The 18,695-nt window shown below is 50.1% G+C and overlaps 2 protein-coding genes across 4 annotated transcripts in view; both read right to left on the reverse strand.

Annotated features, from left to right (window-relative positions):
* The window catches only part of LOC144128997 (uncharacterized), a 103,242-nt gene extending 92,155 nt beyond the window's left edge, over window positions 1–11,087 (reverse strand). The window contains exons 1-3 of one of the 3 annotated variants that reach the window (XM_077662855.1): window positions 10,855–11,087; window positions 2,788–5,097; window positions 1,653–1,834 (exon numbers count right to left, since the gene is read on the reverse strand). In XM_077662855.1, coding sequence (XP_077518981.1) covers window positions 1,653–1,834; window positions 2,788–4,284 — 1,679 coding nt within the window. In that variant the 5' untranslated portion in view covers window positions 4,285–5,097; window positions 10,855–11,087. Of the gene's footprint in view, window positions 1–1,652; window positions 1,835–2,787; window positions 5,098–7,498; window positions 7,787–10,854 lie in introns of those variants that run through there. The other 2 variants (XM_077662854.1, XM_077662851.1) reach the window with 2 other exon arrangements.
* Window positions 11,088–17,821: 6,734 nt separating this feature from the next.
* On the reverse strand, window positions 17,822–18,695 carry LOC144127496 (protein YOP1 homolog). Its single transcript, XM_077660487.1, has 2 exons — window positions 18,448–18,695; window positions 17,822–17,949 (listed from the first exon to the last, which is right to left on the reverse strand). Exons 1-2 carry the CDS (start codon window positions 18,676–18,678, stop codon window positions 17,833–17,835), a joined length of 348 nt encoding a protein of 115 aa, XP_077516613.1. The 5' UTR covers window positions 18,679–18,695; the 3' UTR covers window positions 17,822–17,832.

Genomic DNA, 18,695 nt, shown 5'->3' on the forward strand with positions numbered 1-18,695 from the left:
ACTAGGATGTCATTAACCCGCGTCTGTTCCCTCACCCACTCCGCCCGCTTCCCGTCTCTTAATGTTACACCTATAATTTTACTTTCCATAGCTTAATTGCTGCGTTGTCGTTAACTTAAACTGAACCTTTTTCGTTAGCCTCCACGTTTCTGCCCCATGGGTGAGTACTGGTAAGATGCTGTTGTACTGTTGTTGTAAGAGAAAAGTACTCTGTTGTATACTTTTCTCTTGAGGAATATTGGTAAACTGCCATTCATGATTTCAGAGAAAATGCCATATGCGCTCAACCCATTCTTATTATTCTAGTTTGTTCCCTCTCATGATCCGGATCAGCCGTCACTACCTGCCCTAAGTATACGCATTCTCTCACCACTTCCAGCTCCGCACTACCAATTGTGAACTGCTGTTCCCTTGCTGGAATGCTGACCATTGCTTTAGTTTTCTGCATGTTAATTTTTAGACCCACCATTCTGCTCTTCCTGTCTTACTCATTGATCATGCTTTGGAGTTCATCTGCTGAGTGACTTAGTAAGAAAATGTCATCAGCGAATTGCAGATTACTTCGTACTCTCCATCTATCCCCAAATGTTTCCAACTCATGCCTCAAAATACCTGCTGTAAACAGGCGGTGAATAGCATTGGCGAGATCGTGTCTCCCTGCAAGGCACCCTTCCTTATTCGAATTTTATTGCCGACTTTATGAAGGATTACGATAGCTGTGCAGTCGTTATGGATATCTTCCAGTATTTTCACATGTCTCTTCTACACCCTGATTCCGCAATGCCTGCATGACTGAAGGATTACGATAGCTGTGCAGTCGTTATAGATATCTTCCAGTATTTTCACATAAGTCTCTTCTACACCCTGATTCCGCAATGCCTACATGACTGCTGACATTTCCATCGAGTCAAATGCTTTCTCATAATTAATGAAGGCTATACAGGGTGTTCCGTATTTATTTGAACGATTTGTAAAATATTCTCCTGCGCAAACCCCTGGTCTATTTTGGCTCAAGCACAGACCACAGGGTAGTTAATTATAGTCTGCATTTTTTTTTTCAATAATTAAACATCGGAACTTGCCTGGACTGCCCGGAATCAGTGAAAAATTGGAGTCGTCTGCACGCAAAATTTTCATTGAGGCGAGCAGGATAACTGATTTGAGAGGCTGCGCCATCTGGCAAACTGCAAGGCAACTAATAGCCCTGCTTGGAGCTGGGGTAGGTCTCGCAGTACCCCAGATGGTGCAGCCTGTCAAATCTGCTGCTCCGCTCGCCTAGACAAAAATTCTCCACGCAGACGACTGCAGTTTTTCACCGATTCCGGGCAGTCCAGGCAAGTTCCAATGTTTAATTATTTATAGAAAAACGCAGACTATCATAAGCTACCCTGTGGTCTGTGCTTGAACCCAAACAGGCAGGCAGTTTGTGCAGGAGAATTTTGTACTACCCAGGCAGATAAATACCGAACACTCTATATATAGGGGTTGGTTATATTCTGTGCATTTGTCACCTGACTGATAGTGTGAATATGGTCTATTGTGGAGTATCCTTTACGAAAGCCTGCCAGATCATTTGGTTGATTGGAGTCGAAGGTTGTCCTTTCTCTATTAGCGATTACCATGTATCATTACAAAATAAAGCTGAATCTTACGGCGAATCCTGATGGCGTTCACTTGTTGGTGTTGCGTCATCAGCCTCGGTTCGCACACTGCCCCTCGAAGACGTGCTGCACCTCGTCGGTTTTCGCAGCGTGGGTGGCAAGGCATTGGGCCGGACGGGCTGCTGCTTCGCCCCCTCCAGGTTAGTGAACACCTTGCTCTTCACCTCCTTCACCTGAATCATGAAGAGAAAATATCATCATCCTCTTTTGCCTGCTCCATAAATGGTAAACGCTATGAGCAGTGATATACTGCTTTGATGAAATGCAGGTTGTTCTTTCCTGGCTTCATTTAACTGCAGCTGATTTTTCTATGAATTTTCGAGAAGCATTAAAACTGCAGGTAAGAAAAAATTTTTGTTGAGTATTTCTGCTCTTAAATGAAGTGTAAAACATTAGTAAAGATGAATCATCAAGTGCAACTTGCCTATGTTCAGTACCTAACTTATAATTTAATTTATTCTTTCATGCAGTTTCAGTTTCAGTTGCAATGTCACATGTGAGCACCAGACCATGTAAGGCATGCAAAAACTTCAATATAATAGCTCTTTGTTTCCTTGCTGCCATTCCAGCTTCTGCATCAGCTTAGTGCAAGAGTCTGAATGAATTTGAATGGTAAAGCAGAGGTTGCATTGCAGTTTTTGTGTGCCTCACGTGATCTTATACTCACGTGTGACGTCACAACGATCGTCTGGTAACTGCAACCGAAACTTAAACTACAGAAGGAAAATATTCAATTACAAGATATTTACTGAGCGCTGACAAATTTAATGAGGTGATTTATGTTTACTGATGTCATATGAATCATTCCATAGTAAAAACACACTTGGAAAAAAGTTGTCTCCACTCCTTTAAGCAGATAGATGTCCGAGGACAATCTGATCAGATCTGTCATGTAGCAAAGCATCTTTTTTTAGGAGGGACCAAAAGTAATTTGTTGTATTGGTGGAAAGGGTGCTGCATGGTGCATAACCAAAAAGAACACCGCTGCCGAAAGAATTTGGAGAGGGGAGTAAGTGAGCTTGATTTTCAAAGACAGGGGGGGGGGGGGGGAGTGCCACTACTTGGATACATGCCTGCATCAGACACACTGGATACAAGTTTAAAAAGTCAGAACGCATATGCTTACCTTAGGCTTTGCCTTGTCGTCAGCCATGCTTGCAGCCAGTTTTGAAGTGACATCATCCCACCGGCCCTTTTTCGGCTGCCTGACTATTTTCTTAGTCGCCTCTTCACCTTCTGCTTTGCTTGCCTCTATCATTGCCCTGACTTTAGAGACTACCACTTTTGGTGGTGGCTTTGGGTAAGAAATCGGGGCCCTCTTTGCAGTGGTTTTTTCAGGCTTGACCATTTTCTCTGAGCTGCCAGGCTTGGCGGCCTCTTCACCTGTTGCCGCCGGCTTGTCAGCATCAGCGTGATTAGCATCCTTCATTTCGGGCTCTGCAACCTCACCGGCTTGACCTTCACCCGCCCTTTCAGTAGGGCAGGCGTCCGGACTGCCGCCCTCTTCGTGGGCTGCCTGCTCTTCACTGGCAGCAGCTTCATTAGCAGGCTGTTCAGGTAGTGCTGCAGTTGCTTCATCTTGCTTCCCGTCCAACATGGGATCCTCGGAGACTGGCGCCTGCAGACGCAGGGATGGCAGGCGCTTCCCAGCAGGCGAAGGGACACGGCCACAGTCCGGGCAGCAGTCCGGATGGAGATTTCGTCTCTGAAATTCCGACTCAGAGACGGCGCCACTATCTTGGCTGCTGCAGGTGGACCACCGCATCATCTTGTCTTCACACGGGCTCACTGCCGTTCCGGCTTCACTCTGGTTCTCGACCTCAGAGTCCCCTTGGAAGCCAGTGTCTGTGCTGCGCACAGTGTACGCTGATGTGGGTCGCTTGGGCCTCGTGCCATCCTCACCCTGCAGGCTGCTCAGGTTGACTGCGGTCAGTGCATCTGCTGCGCCCGGAAGTTCGCACTCCACAGAACCGATGCTGGTCGCAAACCCAGATGAGCACTCAAGGCTGTCAGTTGTCCGTTTGGCACCTGATTCATCCGAGTTCAGATCCCCAGCCACAGAGGGGGATGTCTCTGAAACGGTGCGACTAAGTGGAGGGGGCTCATTCGTGATGATGGCTCCACTGCGGGCCATCACCGTGTTGAGGTAGTCTACTTGATCAGGAAAGTTATACTGCAGTATTCGCAGCACATTACTACTTATCATAGGAATGTTCTCATCCATGAGCGGGTCGCCTGGCTTGAAACTTGCAGATGCACTGGCAGGCTCCTCATCATCCAGTTGCTCTTCGTCCATGATCTCAGCCACATCATCTATAGAAAACGAATTGGGAATAACCCCTTGGTGTGATTGTCCATCAACAGAAACGGTGACATCTCTCATGGCACCATCTGTCAGAATTCCTAGGCTTTCCTGCTTTGAAGCATCATCCATCTCATCCATGATTTCAGCAATTGGTGACAGGAAGTCTACACCTCCAACAGCACCTTCAGGGCTCTGCGAAAGTGCCTGCTTAGCACACTTGCTCTCGAACTCGTCGGTATTTTCATGAATAGGAGAAAGGGCATTTTTTGAAACTGTGCTTGGATCGGGCGCTGGTTGTTGTGGTGGCAGTTCACTCATCAGCGCTGAACGAAGCTCCTGAAGAACCTCTGGGCTCACACGATTATGCACCGACGAGTCTCGACGATCGTATTCATCGGAGTCACTGTCTGGGGAACCAGCGGCAGCAGCGTCCCTCCACAATGGAGCTTGTTCTGCTGGATATAAAGCAGGCTCAGTTTTGCAGCTCTCAGTATAACTGCCTGCATCACTCACTTCATCAGCTATATCTGCTTCCTTCTGTTTTGACCTTGAAGGCCTGCCTGAGAACCCAAGCTTTGGGAGGCGGGACAATGGTGTCGCACTTTTTGGTTTGACAGCTGGCTGGTCATTCTCTGTGTGAGGAGACGCTGGTAACTCAGGTAATGTTGGCACAGATTGCTGGACTCGCAGTTTCACCTTTGACTCCGGGACAAAGATGCCATGGTTTGGACGGCATGTAAAGTAGGCTACACCATCAACGGTGCCACTGTGCTTGCCCCCAGCTGCATCATCAAGCTCAACACCACACAGAACTCCCTCAGCAAAATGTGTCTCCCCATAGTACCGAAGCACACCATACTTCAATTCTCCTATAGACACATGATCACCAATCCTAAGATGCTTGTGAGTTCTCCTCAAAGCATCGTCAACAGGGGTCACCGCTGTGCCGTGATGATTCACCGAACTAGTAGCTGCCGTTGGATGCGGCTCCGATTCCGAAGGAAAGCTTGATGTTGCTTTCGGGAGCAGTCCTGTGAAGTCTTCTAATTTCTTGGGGACAACCCGCTGAGGTCTTGGAATGAAACGAGCGATCTTGGAGCTCCTCTGCTGCCCAGTGTCAGGCCTGTGACCCTGGGCATTCAGAAAGTTCAGACGAAAGTAAGCAAACACAAGCAAAACTGCCACTACATGCACATACGCCTAGCACACCACGACAGGCATCAGCACTGCCACTGCCAAGTAAGGCACAGCACAATTCAAGAGCACTGGCCACACATGGGGGCAAACACAATTCACACGGCCATCCCACCAGACACTTGCTGCCCCCAAAGTGGAGTGGTGTAGCCACTGCTCTGAAGCTTCTGCGGAGAAGCGTTTTCCTGTTCTCTCAAGGGGACGTCCTCCTCTCCAATCAGAAAAGGAAACACGCTCCTCTCCGCCACCACCAAAATAAACACGCACACCGTTCGCTCCATGGAGCCCTTTCATTTCTCAACGTGTTCCCATCCCATCCAGATGCCTCTCCTCCACATCCATTTCGGGTTCCCCTCCTCCCTCGCAGCAACTTCGGAGAGGGCACACTGCAGGCACTCCTGACCCACATTCGAGGGACCCGCCGTTTCCCTCTTGCCACGCGCCAAGCACTGGCGCCTTCCCTCCCCTTAAACATTACAGCGGAGGAGAAAAATAAATGGACGGGAGGAACACGAAATGAGCCCGCAAAAGCACGCTCAGGCGCAGGTTTTAAACAAGCAAATGTCAAAGGAAAACACCGGCTCGAAAAATAAAGACGTGAGGCGCCGCACGAGTGGCGAACAATACGACGGGCGAGGCGCGGCGCGCAAGTTACCGAGCGGCCTGTCTGGACGGCAGGAGGGAAAGGTGTGCCGTCTCACGCACCGCAGGACGTAGCGCGATGAAAGAACGGCGCGTGTCGTACGCGCACGGCCACGAAGACCGGCGGGAAAAGCCGTTCGCATCGCAATGTCAGCGCGAATGTAGTACTCGCGCGCACCTGCCCGCGCGGTGCCAAATTTATTCTTTGTTTTCAACTTGGTGAACGCAGGTAAACAATCCCTTTCGTGGCAGTTTATTTGGACCACCCGGATTTTATCCACCATAAAATAAGCACCTTAGATACAGCAGCAGGGAAAAAATGAAATAAAAAATGAAGCCATCTGGAGGACTGCAGCTATCTCCATCTGGTCGAAAGCGGCCGCTACCACCGGTTTCCACGAGCAGCAGACATTATTTCGCATTTTGCTCACGTTTTTCCTGCACCGGGCGGCTTCCTTAAGGCAAGTGTGCTCTGCGGTCGCACACAGACACTCGCCCCGTAACCGACTTCGGTTTTTGTGTCATGCGGCAAGCAGAAAGAAGCAACGTACTCTAAATATACACTGTTACGAGCTAGCCCATTGCCGCACCAATAAACAATAATGCATCATTTGCCCAACACTTGAGAATGGGCAGTCAACTGTCATGTCTCCCTCAAACACGCGAGGACAATCGCAGCTGGGAGCTCGTGTGCTTTCATCTGTGGATCGCGCAAAAATACCCGAAACGCTCAGGCCGCGGACTTTATCGTGCCGTGATTGCTGATGCACTATGTATGTACTTAATTGCAACGTTGCCCCACGTCCAATCGTTTGAAACGCGCAGCATATCACGTGTCCGGCAAGCTACTGGCAGGCATGTAAGATGCAAAATCAGCGTGCGAAACTGTAAAATCGCATTTACTGCTCACGTTTGCCCCCAACTCGAATCTAAAACGAAACTTTTCGTGACAAGCGCACAAGCGAACTCCGTATCCCCGCGTTTCATATATTCCGCACGGAGAGAGGCAAGATCAGCACGTCGCCTATGACCGTTAGCGCCACGACTCATCTAAAATCCACAGCAGATCTAGAGCGGCGACAGACTATTGATCGGGTGCGACATGGCTCTCATCACGGAGCCGCGCGGTCGACAACCGGGCAACAGAGCATGGTCGCTCGGCCCGCAAGAAAACGAGACAGTGCTGCGCCTAGGTGGAAGATCACACAGATCACAGGAGTAGAAATGATCTAACACAGCCGCAAGACGACCGTCATCCGATATATTTATGTGAAGCGCGATCCCTCCATTCGTCCGACTCCGCTAAGAAACGCGCTTTCCGACGCGCGCCGGTGCCACACCCCCAAGAAACAGATCTTATTTCTACTAGCGGTGATATCAGCTACGTCTTAACAAACATCTACTAGCACATATAATTAAAAACGAGTCAGCGATAAACGTCGGGAACGCGTCGGGAACGCTAACAGGCAAGCAGCGATTGCAGCAAGCAGCAAGTGCCGTAATGTTGCGCATGTTTATACGGGAGCGATCGAGATCACTGGATTCAGAAGACAAACCGTGAACAAACAGTGCAGCCATAAATAACGATTCTACCGCTAGCGCTCTGGCATTAAAACGCTTACGCAGAGCAGCGAGCAACCGAAAACATGTGATAGCGAAGTGCATCGGCAGCGGACGCGGCGCCGACTCCACTCACCTCTGCCATTGCGGTCGGATCAACGCTATCCTCCGGCTCCCGCGCGGGAATCAAAACGTCTCACCACGGGCACATATTCCGGCCGCAGCGGCAATTAATTCTCCCCGCTGCTTCGAAGGAGGCGAACGAAACAAGTTACAGCGCAAACATCATTGCCACACAAGCAATACGCAGTCGTCGTTAGGAGTCTTGCGTTGCTTTCTTCGCCCTTTTTACTTTCTTTTTTTCCTCCTATGTGGACGGCCTGATGGGCGCAGCGAGGCAGGTGGCGGGAGCGAGGCGCTGCGGTCGCTCGACACGCAAAGCTTCATGGGTAAGAATCAGTGCGCGCCACTTATGAAAGCTACCGCTATCTCTAAGGCAAGGAGTTTGAAAGCTTCCGATGCAAAAACAAGCCTGCGAATAAATATTGTTAATTTCACGTCATTGCCAATTTTAATGAACGGTAAACTAAACCGAAGGAGCACACAATGGTTTTTCGATTTTGTTTTCATTTAACGTTTGCGTAGTTTACGACTGCCTAATGGACTGCAAGCAACGTAATTAGGTTTAGGTAGAATTTAGGCGCGCGACAAATGAGCATCTGCCATCGGAGGTCGCCAACAGAAGTTGCGAAGGTGCGCCGTAAGCGCCGTGCCAGCCGTGCTCAGCGAAGCGAGCTGAGACAAAGGTTGCTGTACGTTCCTTCTCACAGAAGCTTCTTGTTTTTCTCCCGGATGCAAGCTACGCGAGCTCTCGCAGCGATGCTGGTGACGCAGCGCGCTTCGCCACTCCCACACACTGTAGGCGAAACAACTGCATTACGGTGGCTGCACCACAAGGAAAGTTAAGCACCGTGTGGTCAAGACTATGGAGGGAACGTGCTTAAGTGACGAGGGTTTTGCATTGCGGGCGTTGTGACTGGATGACACCGCGGTGGTCAGGGCGACACTTACCTGGCCCGCTAATCGAGGGCGTTACAAACATCGAAACTACATTCGTCTGTAGCTACCGTGGAATAGCGCTAAGGGATGAGGACCCTCAGCTCCAGAAACGGCGTCGTGTAGCTCTCTTGCCGTGTTCTTTAGTAATTACTTCACTTGCAGACGGCGCCGAAGGCCGAAGGGCGTGGGACAGGCACCGCGCTGTCAAAACAGCCAGGAAGTGGTAGTCTAGCAGACGATTTCAAGCCGTCGCACGCCAGACGCGTGGAGAAAAAAGGCGCGAAGTATTCAAAAGGTTGATGGCACTGAGTGTGTTGGTAGACGGGCGTTGCTTTGAGAGTGACATTCTGATCACCCACGTGGTGACCGGGCCTGTTAGGTCAGGTGAGATGAGCAGTGATGCAACTCTACGCGACAGCGGCGCACCTTTCTGCCCCGCTGGCTGGCTAAAGTGTACACAGTCCACCAGGAATTCTTGTTGTTGCCCCTTCAAAACGTAATTACTTTCGCATAGCCCGCCCTGGAAAGCCTCAGCTTGCGCGCCTGTGTGTATGTATCGCGTTGCGGTGCCATGTGGTACGCTGGCAATTAAGCCGCCATCCGGGGCTATCTGACGGCGAACTGAACCATGACAGCAGCGCGCCTTACTTTGTTTGCGGCTTGTGTTTTCATTTCCTTTCCTCAATGGTCGCGAAGCGGGCCAAGCCCGACCTAGTTAGCGTTCTGAGCGCAGCGCGCGCTTGGCGGCGGCACGCTCGGCTGGCGCTCTTTCGCTGCAATGTTACGCTGACTCTGCCGGGTTCTTGTGTAACGTGAACACTAAGGGCGCATCGCACGCGGGTGGAGACCTTCCTTTCCAGGAAAAATAAAAAACAATACAGAACTACACCAAGAGATATAAGAAAAAACGAAGAAGCAAGCGTAACCGCGTTTCCGCCTGTACACGAGCGCGCGAAATAATGATCTTCGCGTCCACACTGGTGTATATAAGCGTGCGGCCTTGCACATTTATGCCGGTAGATGATGCTGTCGCGGACCTCTTCATGGATCTCTGTTTGTTTTTCTCTTTAACTCGGCCTCACGAAGGACGGTTTGCGTGTGCGAAGCACGCGGTCACGTGACACACTTCGTCCGCACGTAGTTGCACAGGCGAGCCTAAAACGGGAGCAAAAAAAAAAACAACTAAAGATGATTATAAGGGCCCAACCAAGTTTGACATGCCGTTTGAAATTCGAGCGAGACACAGTATTGGCCTTGACAGACGACGCTGCCTTTTTTTTTCTTCTTGGTATTCAGCGGATGACCCGAGCTCTGCCTCGGCTCGCAGACGACTCGCGAGAGAGCAGGTGTTGGAGCGTCTTTTGCAGTCTCCACAGAGCACGTATGCGGGTCTAACGCGATTAGGCATGCGATCCGTTCGGGTAGGCGGCCGTGACGAGCTCGAATCGCCGACGCGAAGCACGAACGCAGGCAACTTGAAGCTAGCATGCTCCCACCCCCGCGAGCAGCAGCTATGTGTCTCCATACCTGTAGTTCTTGGCGCAGCGCCTGAGGAGATACCGGTGCGACGCCGGGTGCGAGGCGTCTGTGCGCGCGCCTTTGTCGAACCGTTACGTATCCGCTGTGTGAGATAAGCTAGGGCTAAGCTAAAATGCCTGCACAAGAGAATGCAGGCGACAGCTTTTGTTTTTACATTTTCTTATCTTCCCAATCTAATCTGTATAAGTGGTCGGCAAAGAGGGGTGAGGGGGACAGAATACAAGATAGCGGAACTATCTGGATTCTTCTTGGTGGGGAGCCGAATTACAACAGTAGGGGTGAACAGAAGCATGGTTTTTCCGAGCTGCTGCCCGACGTCCGCTGGCAGATAAAGATAGGCAATGACCGACAGCAAGTCGCCCTTCCCCATCTCTTCCTTTATTTGTTTACGTTTGCATGTGATCTGCTATTGTGGAACATATGTTAGGAGGCCAGTTGGCGCGTGCGCAAAGAAAATAAAAAAACTGCAGGACTGAGTAGAGAATGAAAAAGGGAGGAGGGCAGGGTGGTCGACGAAGTGAACCCGCCTGCTCTCTACAGGTGAAGTTCCACGCGTAGATAAGAGAAGATAAGATTGAGTAAAAGCGCCGGGCAGGAATGCTTTTTTTCGTCCCATTTCGTTATCCCGGCGCCTCGCCGTATCGAAAAAGTAACATGACGATTTACTTCTGGTTACTATAGCAACTAAAGGAAGAGAAAATACTTGAAGGGCAGGTATACGGAGGTATCAGGGCGCCTAAAAAAACTACGACGTATACGAGGCAGCATAGATAGCAGCGCACTGTAGTCCTCGAACGGCAGTCAGTGCGAGCGACGCGGAAAACATGCGTCGCGTGGGGGAACTCCGAAAGCCACGCGAGTTTTCTTCTTCTTCTTTTCCCCGTATCTCCTTACCTCGTATTTAGATTCCGCGTGTCCTCCCGTGACGTGTGCGGCGCTCACAAATCACCGGGCGACGGCGGTGTTGTCACGACTGCATGCGGTGCGTCGATGGCGGGCCGATGCCTCCTCGGCGAACGAAGACGAGGGGTCGAGCGAGGCGACAGCCGTTGGCGGGCAGCAGCGCTTGGCGCCACGTGAGAGCGCTGTCGCGGAACGGGATACACGGACCAGTGCACGTGCGTTGTGCGCTCGCCGAGGAGACCTATGGGGGTCAGCGAGCACGAACGAGGTAACGCACCCGGCTCTCTCCGGCGGCCTCTCTGAGGCTGGGGCCTTCCGTCGGTTACTGTCAGCCCGCACTCCGTTTCACGGACAGCCACACTGCGCAGATAACGCCTAACTCGGTCCGCTTTGGCTTCCTGCTCGCGTGCACTGTTGTTCGCATATTTGAAAAAGACGTTTCTGCTAAGAAGAAACAGTTTTTCTTTTTTTGTAGTTGGTCAGTCTTCGTGCGGAGTAGCAGCGGCAGCGGCCTTAGTACTCGATAAAAGAGCGGCTCGCCGTGACCGGCCCCGTGGAAGACACTCGGCTATCTCCACTCCGAGCCCTTACCACAGGAACCAAAGGCATTATCTTTTCTGGCCACACCAACCAAGGAACTGCAATGAATGCGAAAACAATGACCCTATTTCTTTTTCCGTGGCCCTGCCATTGTTCTTACTTGTGAATGGACTCAGTTTTTACCCGTTTATTAAGTATACTGCGAAAACACGCGTATAGAGGGCAAGGCAGGCGGCACCAATTGCGACTCTGAAGATAGCCTAATTAAGTAACTGAGTTCACGCTGGTCGTCTTATCATTACTGCATGTGTTTGTGCCATCATATCCTCTAATCAGCTCACGCAAAACTGTCCAACGACCTAACTTTATCATGTGCTTAAGTTTGGCGACGCGCAAAGCTTAGTCCGTCTACATAAGCCTACGTAAATGCTGTGAATGTGTGGAGTCCGCCTTGTTCCACACATTCCGTTGTGGCAAAATATACATCTGGCTATATAAGGAGGACGGCAGGATATAAGACGCTACCGACAGGAAGCGAAGTTGCTCGTGGAGTGCGATTTCCGTGTGTATGTTTTCTTGGTTCCAAGTTATCAGTGACCCACAGAGTGTCTCCAGGCAGTGAATCATATGCACACGCACACAAATAGACCCCGGAAGCACCCGACGAAACCCAGTGTTCCACGATAGAAGCAGATGCTCTTAATGCTCTGCGCTGCTTGCTCAGCCTCACTGATTTCCCGTCATTTTCTCCTTTATGCACTCGCTAGGTGGCACCATATATCGTTGAAGGTCCTCATATCTTTGAAATAGGTACGACGACACGACAAAGAGAGTGCTACTAACAACTTACTACTACTGCTACCAACTTACTACTAACAACTAACAAGTTGTTAGTAGCGCCCTTCTTTGTCGTGTCGTCCGACAAAGAGAGCGCTACTAACAACTTATTACTACTGCTACCAACTTACTACTAACAACTAACAAGTTGTTAATAGCTCCCTTCTTTGTCGTGTCGTCGTTCTCTCGCCTTGTGTTCGTCTTTTTTTAGCGCTAACCTATTTCAAAGAAACGTCTAACCAACTAGCCCCAAGTTTCGCTAAAGGTCCTCATAGGTTGGGTGTTCATTTTATTCCACAAAATATAACGTGTACTTAAAGAAACACTGAATACAAATTATGGTTGGCTTGTATCGATGTGGTACAGACAAGCGTCAGGCCGTGACGTCGAAGAGATGCGGGGGCGCTGGCGTCAGCAGTGAATTTCGTTGTGTAGGCAAAAAGCGGGACCTTCCGAATTGGGTGCGCCACGCTTGCGTGTTTTTGGGCACAATTCACGGCTTGCCGACAAACTGTGGTGCGGTTGGTTGAGCCCCAATGCAGAAGAAAGGAAGCGGCATAAGTTTCCACGAGTTTATTGCAGTCAAATTGGCGCGATAGCGGCGGGCAGGGGCTGACGAGCAAGACAAGTTCGGCGACGGATGGCCTTCGCGCTTAATTATTACCGCCGAGTTCGTGGGTTATTACGCCGAGCTGGTTTAACCCCTTGGGTTATTACATTGCGTTTCTGCATTCAAATCTAATAAGTTGGTTCGTGTCTCTGACTTCGCACCGTTGCTGTTCGGTCGCGTGGTGAACTGTGCAAAAATCAAGTACCGCCTGCAACTCGTTCTCATTCTGTCGTGCTCTCAGCGTAAGTTTAGACGCCATATTCTGTGTGCATGGGATGGTAAGTTAAACTCGGGGCCATTTTCAGATGCTTATATCACCCGGAAAACATCCCGAGCATCACTTCGCGCAAAAAAAAAAAGACAAAAAGCTCTCGCCAGTCGGCATCAGTGTTCACACCGTACCGCGCTTGAAGTAGCACCAGACTCGGGTAGTAGCACGCAGTACGGTTTTTTGTTTTCATTTTCGCGAATTTCAACAAGCGTGTCGTTTTAACACCGGTCCAACGACGCTAGGATATCGACAAAGTCGCGCAGTGTTATTTCCCAAATTATTTGAATTTTCACATTGTAGGTCAATCAGAACCTGCAGCTAACACTGCAAATTCCACGCCAAAAGCCACTCCGATCAAGCGGAAGGCGCACACATGAATAAATTCTAAAATAAGAAGCAAAATTTTATAGCTTAGCGGAGTGAGCGTAAATTTCGTTTGGAGCTCGAGGAAAACGTCTATGCGCTCGTGGAACTCTCGGATCGCATTTGCCTTATTCAAAGCAGCTATAGTGCTAATTAATTTCCAAGGTCTCCCGAGTGAAGCGGCTCGTTGAAAATATAGGAAGCACATTACAAGGTTCGTCGTGTGAGAAAGCTGATTCGAGTCGTGCATCACGTCGTCCTATCTTGCACTAGCAATCGGATATGCTTTATCGGCCCATAAGTTGAGAACTGTGGACGATTAGTTCCTCCCCATACCTCGCGCTTTCACCTACCGTAGCGCTGCGCTGTTACTTGTCGCCAACTAGGAGCGGAGAAGCGCCCGATACAGCGCTCCGCCTACTGATTCCGTCTGGCGAACAGGCTGAAAAAGTGCAGAACTACTCTCCGAGCATCAACAAAAATGTTTCTAACCACAAACGACGGGCGCGCTTTGAAATATTCGCATACACCAGTTGATTTCGAAGGCAGCGTCGCTTGGTGCAGCTGCAGGAGTGCTGCGTTTTGCCTACACACCGCGTCGCTGCCCACCGCAGCGCCACCTTTGTTTACATACATGACGCTTGTCTATACCGCGTTCTAATAAGAGAAAATACCTCTTTCATAATAATAATAATTGGTTTTTTGGGGAAAGGAAATGGCGCAGTATCTGTCTCATATATCTTTGGACACCTGAACCGCGCCGTAAGGGAAGGGATAAAGGAAGGAGTGAAAGAAGAAAGGAAGAAAAGGTGCCGTAGTGGAGGGCTCCGGAATAATTTCGACCACCTGGGGATCTTTAGCGTGCACTGACATCGCACAGCACACGGGCGCCTTGGCGTTTTTCCTCCATAAAAACGCAGCCGCCGCGGTCGGGTTCAAACCCGGGAACTCCGGATCAGTAGTCGAGCGCGCTAACCACTGAGCCACCGCGGCGGGGCACCTCTTTCACCGAAAACAGAATTTTTATAAACTAAAAAAAGATGAAAACACAAAACACAGGTGGCGCCATCAACGGCCGATTTCGCAAGCGAAATGCGTGCGCCGATATATATATATATATATATATATATATATATATATATATATATATATATATATATATATATATTGCGCATCTCAGAGGCTAGGCTATAACGCCATTCAAGTCAAAACGGTGGCAAGCCGTCCTTTTCGGTAAGGACGTCACTAAATGGAATCGACTGGCGGAAGATTTTTAAATCCAGATTTCTCGGCGATAAATGCGTCTTTTGCTACTGCACAAACGTTAACATACCTATACCCAAAAAGAGCCAAATAATGTTGTTTTTTTCGCTGAGAACAATAAAAGCATACAGTTGCCCTCAATGCCCATTAAGAGCGTCGTTTAGGAAGAAAAGGCCTAGAGTTTGCCGAAATCCACTGCTGTAAGTTTTGACTGCTATGCTTGCACAGCACCGTCTTAACAGTCTTGAAGGCAGGTTCGTTCCGTAGGTCAGGCTGTAGCCCGAGGTGTGACTTTGCGCAGCCAGTTCTACAGTCTCTCCTACGCGGACGATGAACCGGCAGGACTTCTGTCACGGTCGCCGCTGCCGACAGCGCGCCCCCCTAGGCTGTTTTTGTTCACTGCAGTATTTCCAATCCTGCCCCAACTTAATTGCTGATGCTTTCATGGGCGACAGCGGTTGACTTCAATGAAGAACTGCTCGAAGCTTCGAGCTAGCACAAAACATGCGCTGCGGCTGGTCTGAAGGACGGGTGACGCCTCCAACAGCTATAGGCTGGAAGTACGTCCTTCATCTGCGCGATGTTGACTGCACGCTGCAGTTTATGGGAGTGGGGCGGTTAAGGGGGCTGCGGCGTGTGAAGGACGCGAATCGGGCGAGAGGTACACACAGCGATTGAGAGACGAGCGCGTTCGAGCTGGCGGACGCTTTTTTTTTTTTCTCCGAGCGCCAAATACAAGCAAAAGCGTTGCCCGCAGACGTATGCAGCGTATATACTATGCATACGCTTGACGTTGGAGCAAAACGCTTGGGCGAGTAGGAACGTCGCTTGGAAGGGAACGAGAGAGCAGGGCAGTGAATTTCAGTGTCCCGTTACAATGCCCAGTGCGAACTGCGCTCTCGCAAAAATTGGGACTGAGCATGTTCCTCGGGTAATGAGCCTTCGAAAAAAAAAAATAGTACTTAAAAGTTGCATCCTATACTAAAGCTCAACTTTGGGGTAGAAACTAGAAGGCCAGCTAAAAAGCGCGAAAATTAACTGTAGGCAACGCAGCCCGTCATGGAAAGGAAAATGATGTGGAAACGCCGAGAGGGAAAGGGAGCAGCTCGGATTTGAAAACGAGTACCCGGGTTCGAACCCGACCGCGGCGGCTGCGTTTTTATGGAGAAAAAACGCTACGGCGCCCGTGTGCTGTGCGACTTCAGTGCACGTTAATGATCTAATAATAATAATAATAATAATAATAATAATAATAATAATAATAATAATAATAATAATAATAATAATAATAATTGGTTTTGGGGGAAAGTAAATGGCGCAGTATCTGTCTCATATATCGTTGGACGCCTGAACCGCGACGTAAGGGAAGGGTAAAGGAAGGAGTGAAAGAAGAAAGGAAGAAGGAGGTGCCGTAGTGGAGGGCTCCGGAATAATTTCGACCACCTGGGGATCTTTAACGTGCACTGACATGGCACAGCGCACGGGCGCCTTAGCGTTTTTCCTCCACAAAAACGCAGCCACCGTGGTCGGGTTCGAACCCGGGAACTCTGGATCAGTAGTCGAGCGCCCTAACCACTGAGCCACCGCGGCGGGGTTCCAGGTGGTCGAAATTATTCCGGAGCCCTCCACTAGGGCACCTCTTTCTTCCTTTCTCCTTTTAATCCCTCCTTTATGCCTTCCCTTACGGCGCGGTTCAGGTGTACAACGATATATGAGACAGATACTGCGCCATTTCCTTTCCCCCAAAACCAATTATTTAACTCGAGCTTACGAGGACCCTGTCCTACAGTGGACGCAATACGGCTGATGATGATTGTGTGTTACAAAATACTCTGCCCAGAACAGCCCTGTTGTATAATGCTTGACCGCTACAAGAATAAAATTGATAGACGCGCAGAAATAAAAACAAAGAGAGCAGGGGCCGAAAGAGGAGCAAAAAGAGACATCCTGGGCGCGTTCGCGTACCGACGTCCCACACAGCGGATGGCACGGGCCAGGGCAAGGCCACGAATCTTCGAAGGGATCGACTCCCACGAGCGCTGATGTCGCAATGCTGACTGGGTGAGCCAGCGTGTCGACTACGCGAGCGCGTATTTGCAAAACTTGGCGTCGCTGAAAAAAAAAATGCAAGAAAGCACGGGAAGGTGCGGAAACGGCGTGAATAACCGTGACTGGCGAAAGTATTTGTGAACTATGACATACCAGCTTGTATGGGCGACTGTTCAAGCCGAAACACTTGATATCGTGATTCGTAAGCTTGTGCCTTTTTTATCTATTTGCTGGTGTAAGATGCCTGAACAGGTCCTCGAACGGCAGGACATTTTTTTTCCCCTTTTCTTAGCGGGACTGCCCGATGCGATGCAACAGACGTGTTTGTAGCAGTAAGATACACCAGCATTTTTTTCTTCGCTTATTTCTTTATTTCTAGAAACAGAAGTTCAGCTGACTTCATGGGTGGCAGCTTCTGCCGAATGAGCCACATCTGTACGGTGGCCTTATGTGTGGACCACGCCCCCGAGTCGCTGGCTGTCTTACCCACATTTATCGTTTTCTGAAAGCTATGTGTTTAGATGCTCGAGCACGTGGATCAGGTACAAACAGGGAAGTTTATTAACGACCAAACAACCTGGACGAGCATATACGGGCGGGGAGCCGTTCAGGTACATGTCGAGTACAAATAGAGCGCCAGGGTGCTAATCTAACGAGGCACCTCAGTCGCACCTAAAGAAAACAAGATGCAAGACCACCAGTCAAATAAGGAATGAAGCCAGTGAAAGGAAAGGGGGGAAGCGGGTTCAGTACACAGCGGTGTTTCCCCTGTTTACAATGAACAATATCCACATCCACAATAGACACTAAAATAAACAGCACCCCCCCCCCCCCCAAAAAAAAAAATGAATGGGGGAGGGAGTGGACAACGGTGGACTACTTCATTCTGATGGTAGCCGGCTGGAAGGGGCTCCTTCAGCCATATCAGCTGAGCGGCCGCATATAGGATGCTATGCCCTCAGTTTGCTGTGTTGTTGTAATGAAACGCTGCATATAGGAAGGGTATACGCTCACTAGCAGTGATTACGTCAGTTTATTAGTGTATACTTCGGGTAAAGCGAGCAAATCTCTCGATGACCTTGTCAATTCCCGGTTCCCACTGCTTCATTCGAGGTCGAACGATGCCGTCGTAAAACGTTTGCGGCGATTGAGCCTGAATGAAACAATAAAAAAAAACGCGACAATAGGTTACATTTTGGTGCTGGGGATAAACGCGAACTACAGTCGGATACAACTCAAGAACGAGGCGGCTTTTCCCCGCCAAAGGATCCCCTTCCGGCCAATGGCGTCGGCCGATTCTCGCGGCCCTGCTGGCGTGACAATGCAGGGAGTGGCGGTTGAAAGGTGATAGTCCGGCCCTCCCTCCTAGCGTGACAATGCAGGGAACAGCAATGCAGGAAGGGGAGAGTCCATTGCCTCCATGGTCGGGGATAGACCCTCCCTGCATTGTCACTCTAGCAGGGAGGGGACTATCACCTTTCATCTGCCACTCTCATCTGCATTGTCACGTCAGCAAGGCCGTGAGAATGGGCAGACGCCATTGACTGGAAGGGCGTCCTTTAACGGGGAAAAGTCACTTCGCTCCTGAGCTGCATCCGTCTACAGATTTGTACGCTCGTGGGTTTCTGACGTCACTGCATGCAAGGCCTACCAGCATGAGCACGAGGATGACAATCCTGAGGCCGCCCACGAGCTCCGGGAAGTGGGCGCCGAACAGCACCTCGAGCGTGCAGTCCAGGAGCACGTAGGCGCCGATGCTGAGCCAGTACTTGAGCAGGACGGCCGACTGGCTCCGGTCGGCGTCGACGCACTTGAAGGAGGCGTAGATGGGCCACACGAGGCCCAGCACCAGCAGGACTCGACTGCACGAGCACGCGCCCATCTTCTCCCTGTCCTCCT

Source organism: Amblyomma americanum, chromosome 4 (genome assembly GCF_052857255.1).
Source record: "Amblyomma americanum isolate KBUSLIRL-KWMA chromosome 4, ASM5285725v1, whole genome shotgun sequence".
Taxonomy (NCBI): Eukaryota; Metazoa; Arthropoda; class Arachnida; order Ixodida; family Ixodidae; genus Amblyomma; species Amblyomma americanum.

Excerpts from the sequence above, each read along its gene's own strand:
- LOC144127496 (XM_077660487.1), bottom strand. The coding sequence starts at position 18,678 with ATGGGCGCGTGCTCGTGCAGTCGAGTCCTGCTGGTGCTGGGCCTCGTG. Across the intron at positions 17,950-18,447 it reads TCATCCTCGTGCTCATGCTG|GCTCAATCGCCGCAAACGTT; the intron begins GTAGGCCTTGCA and ends TGTTTCATTCAG.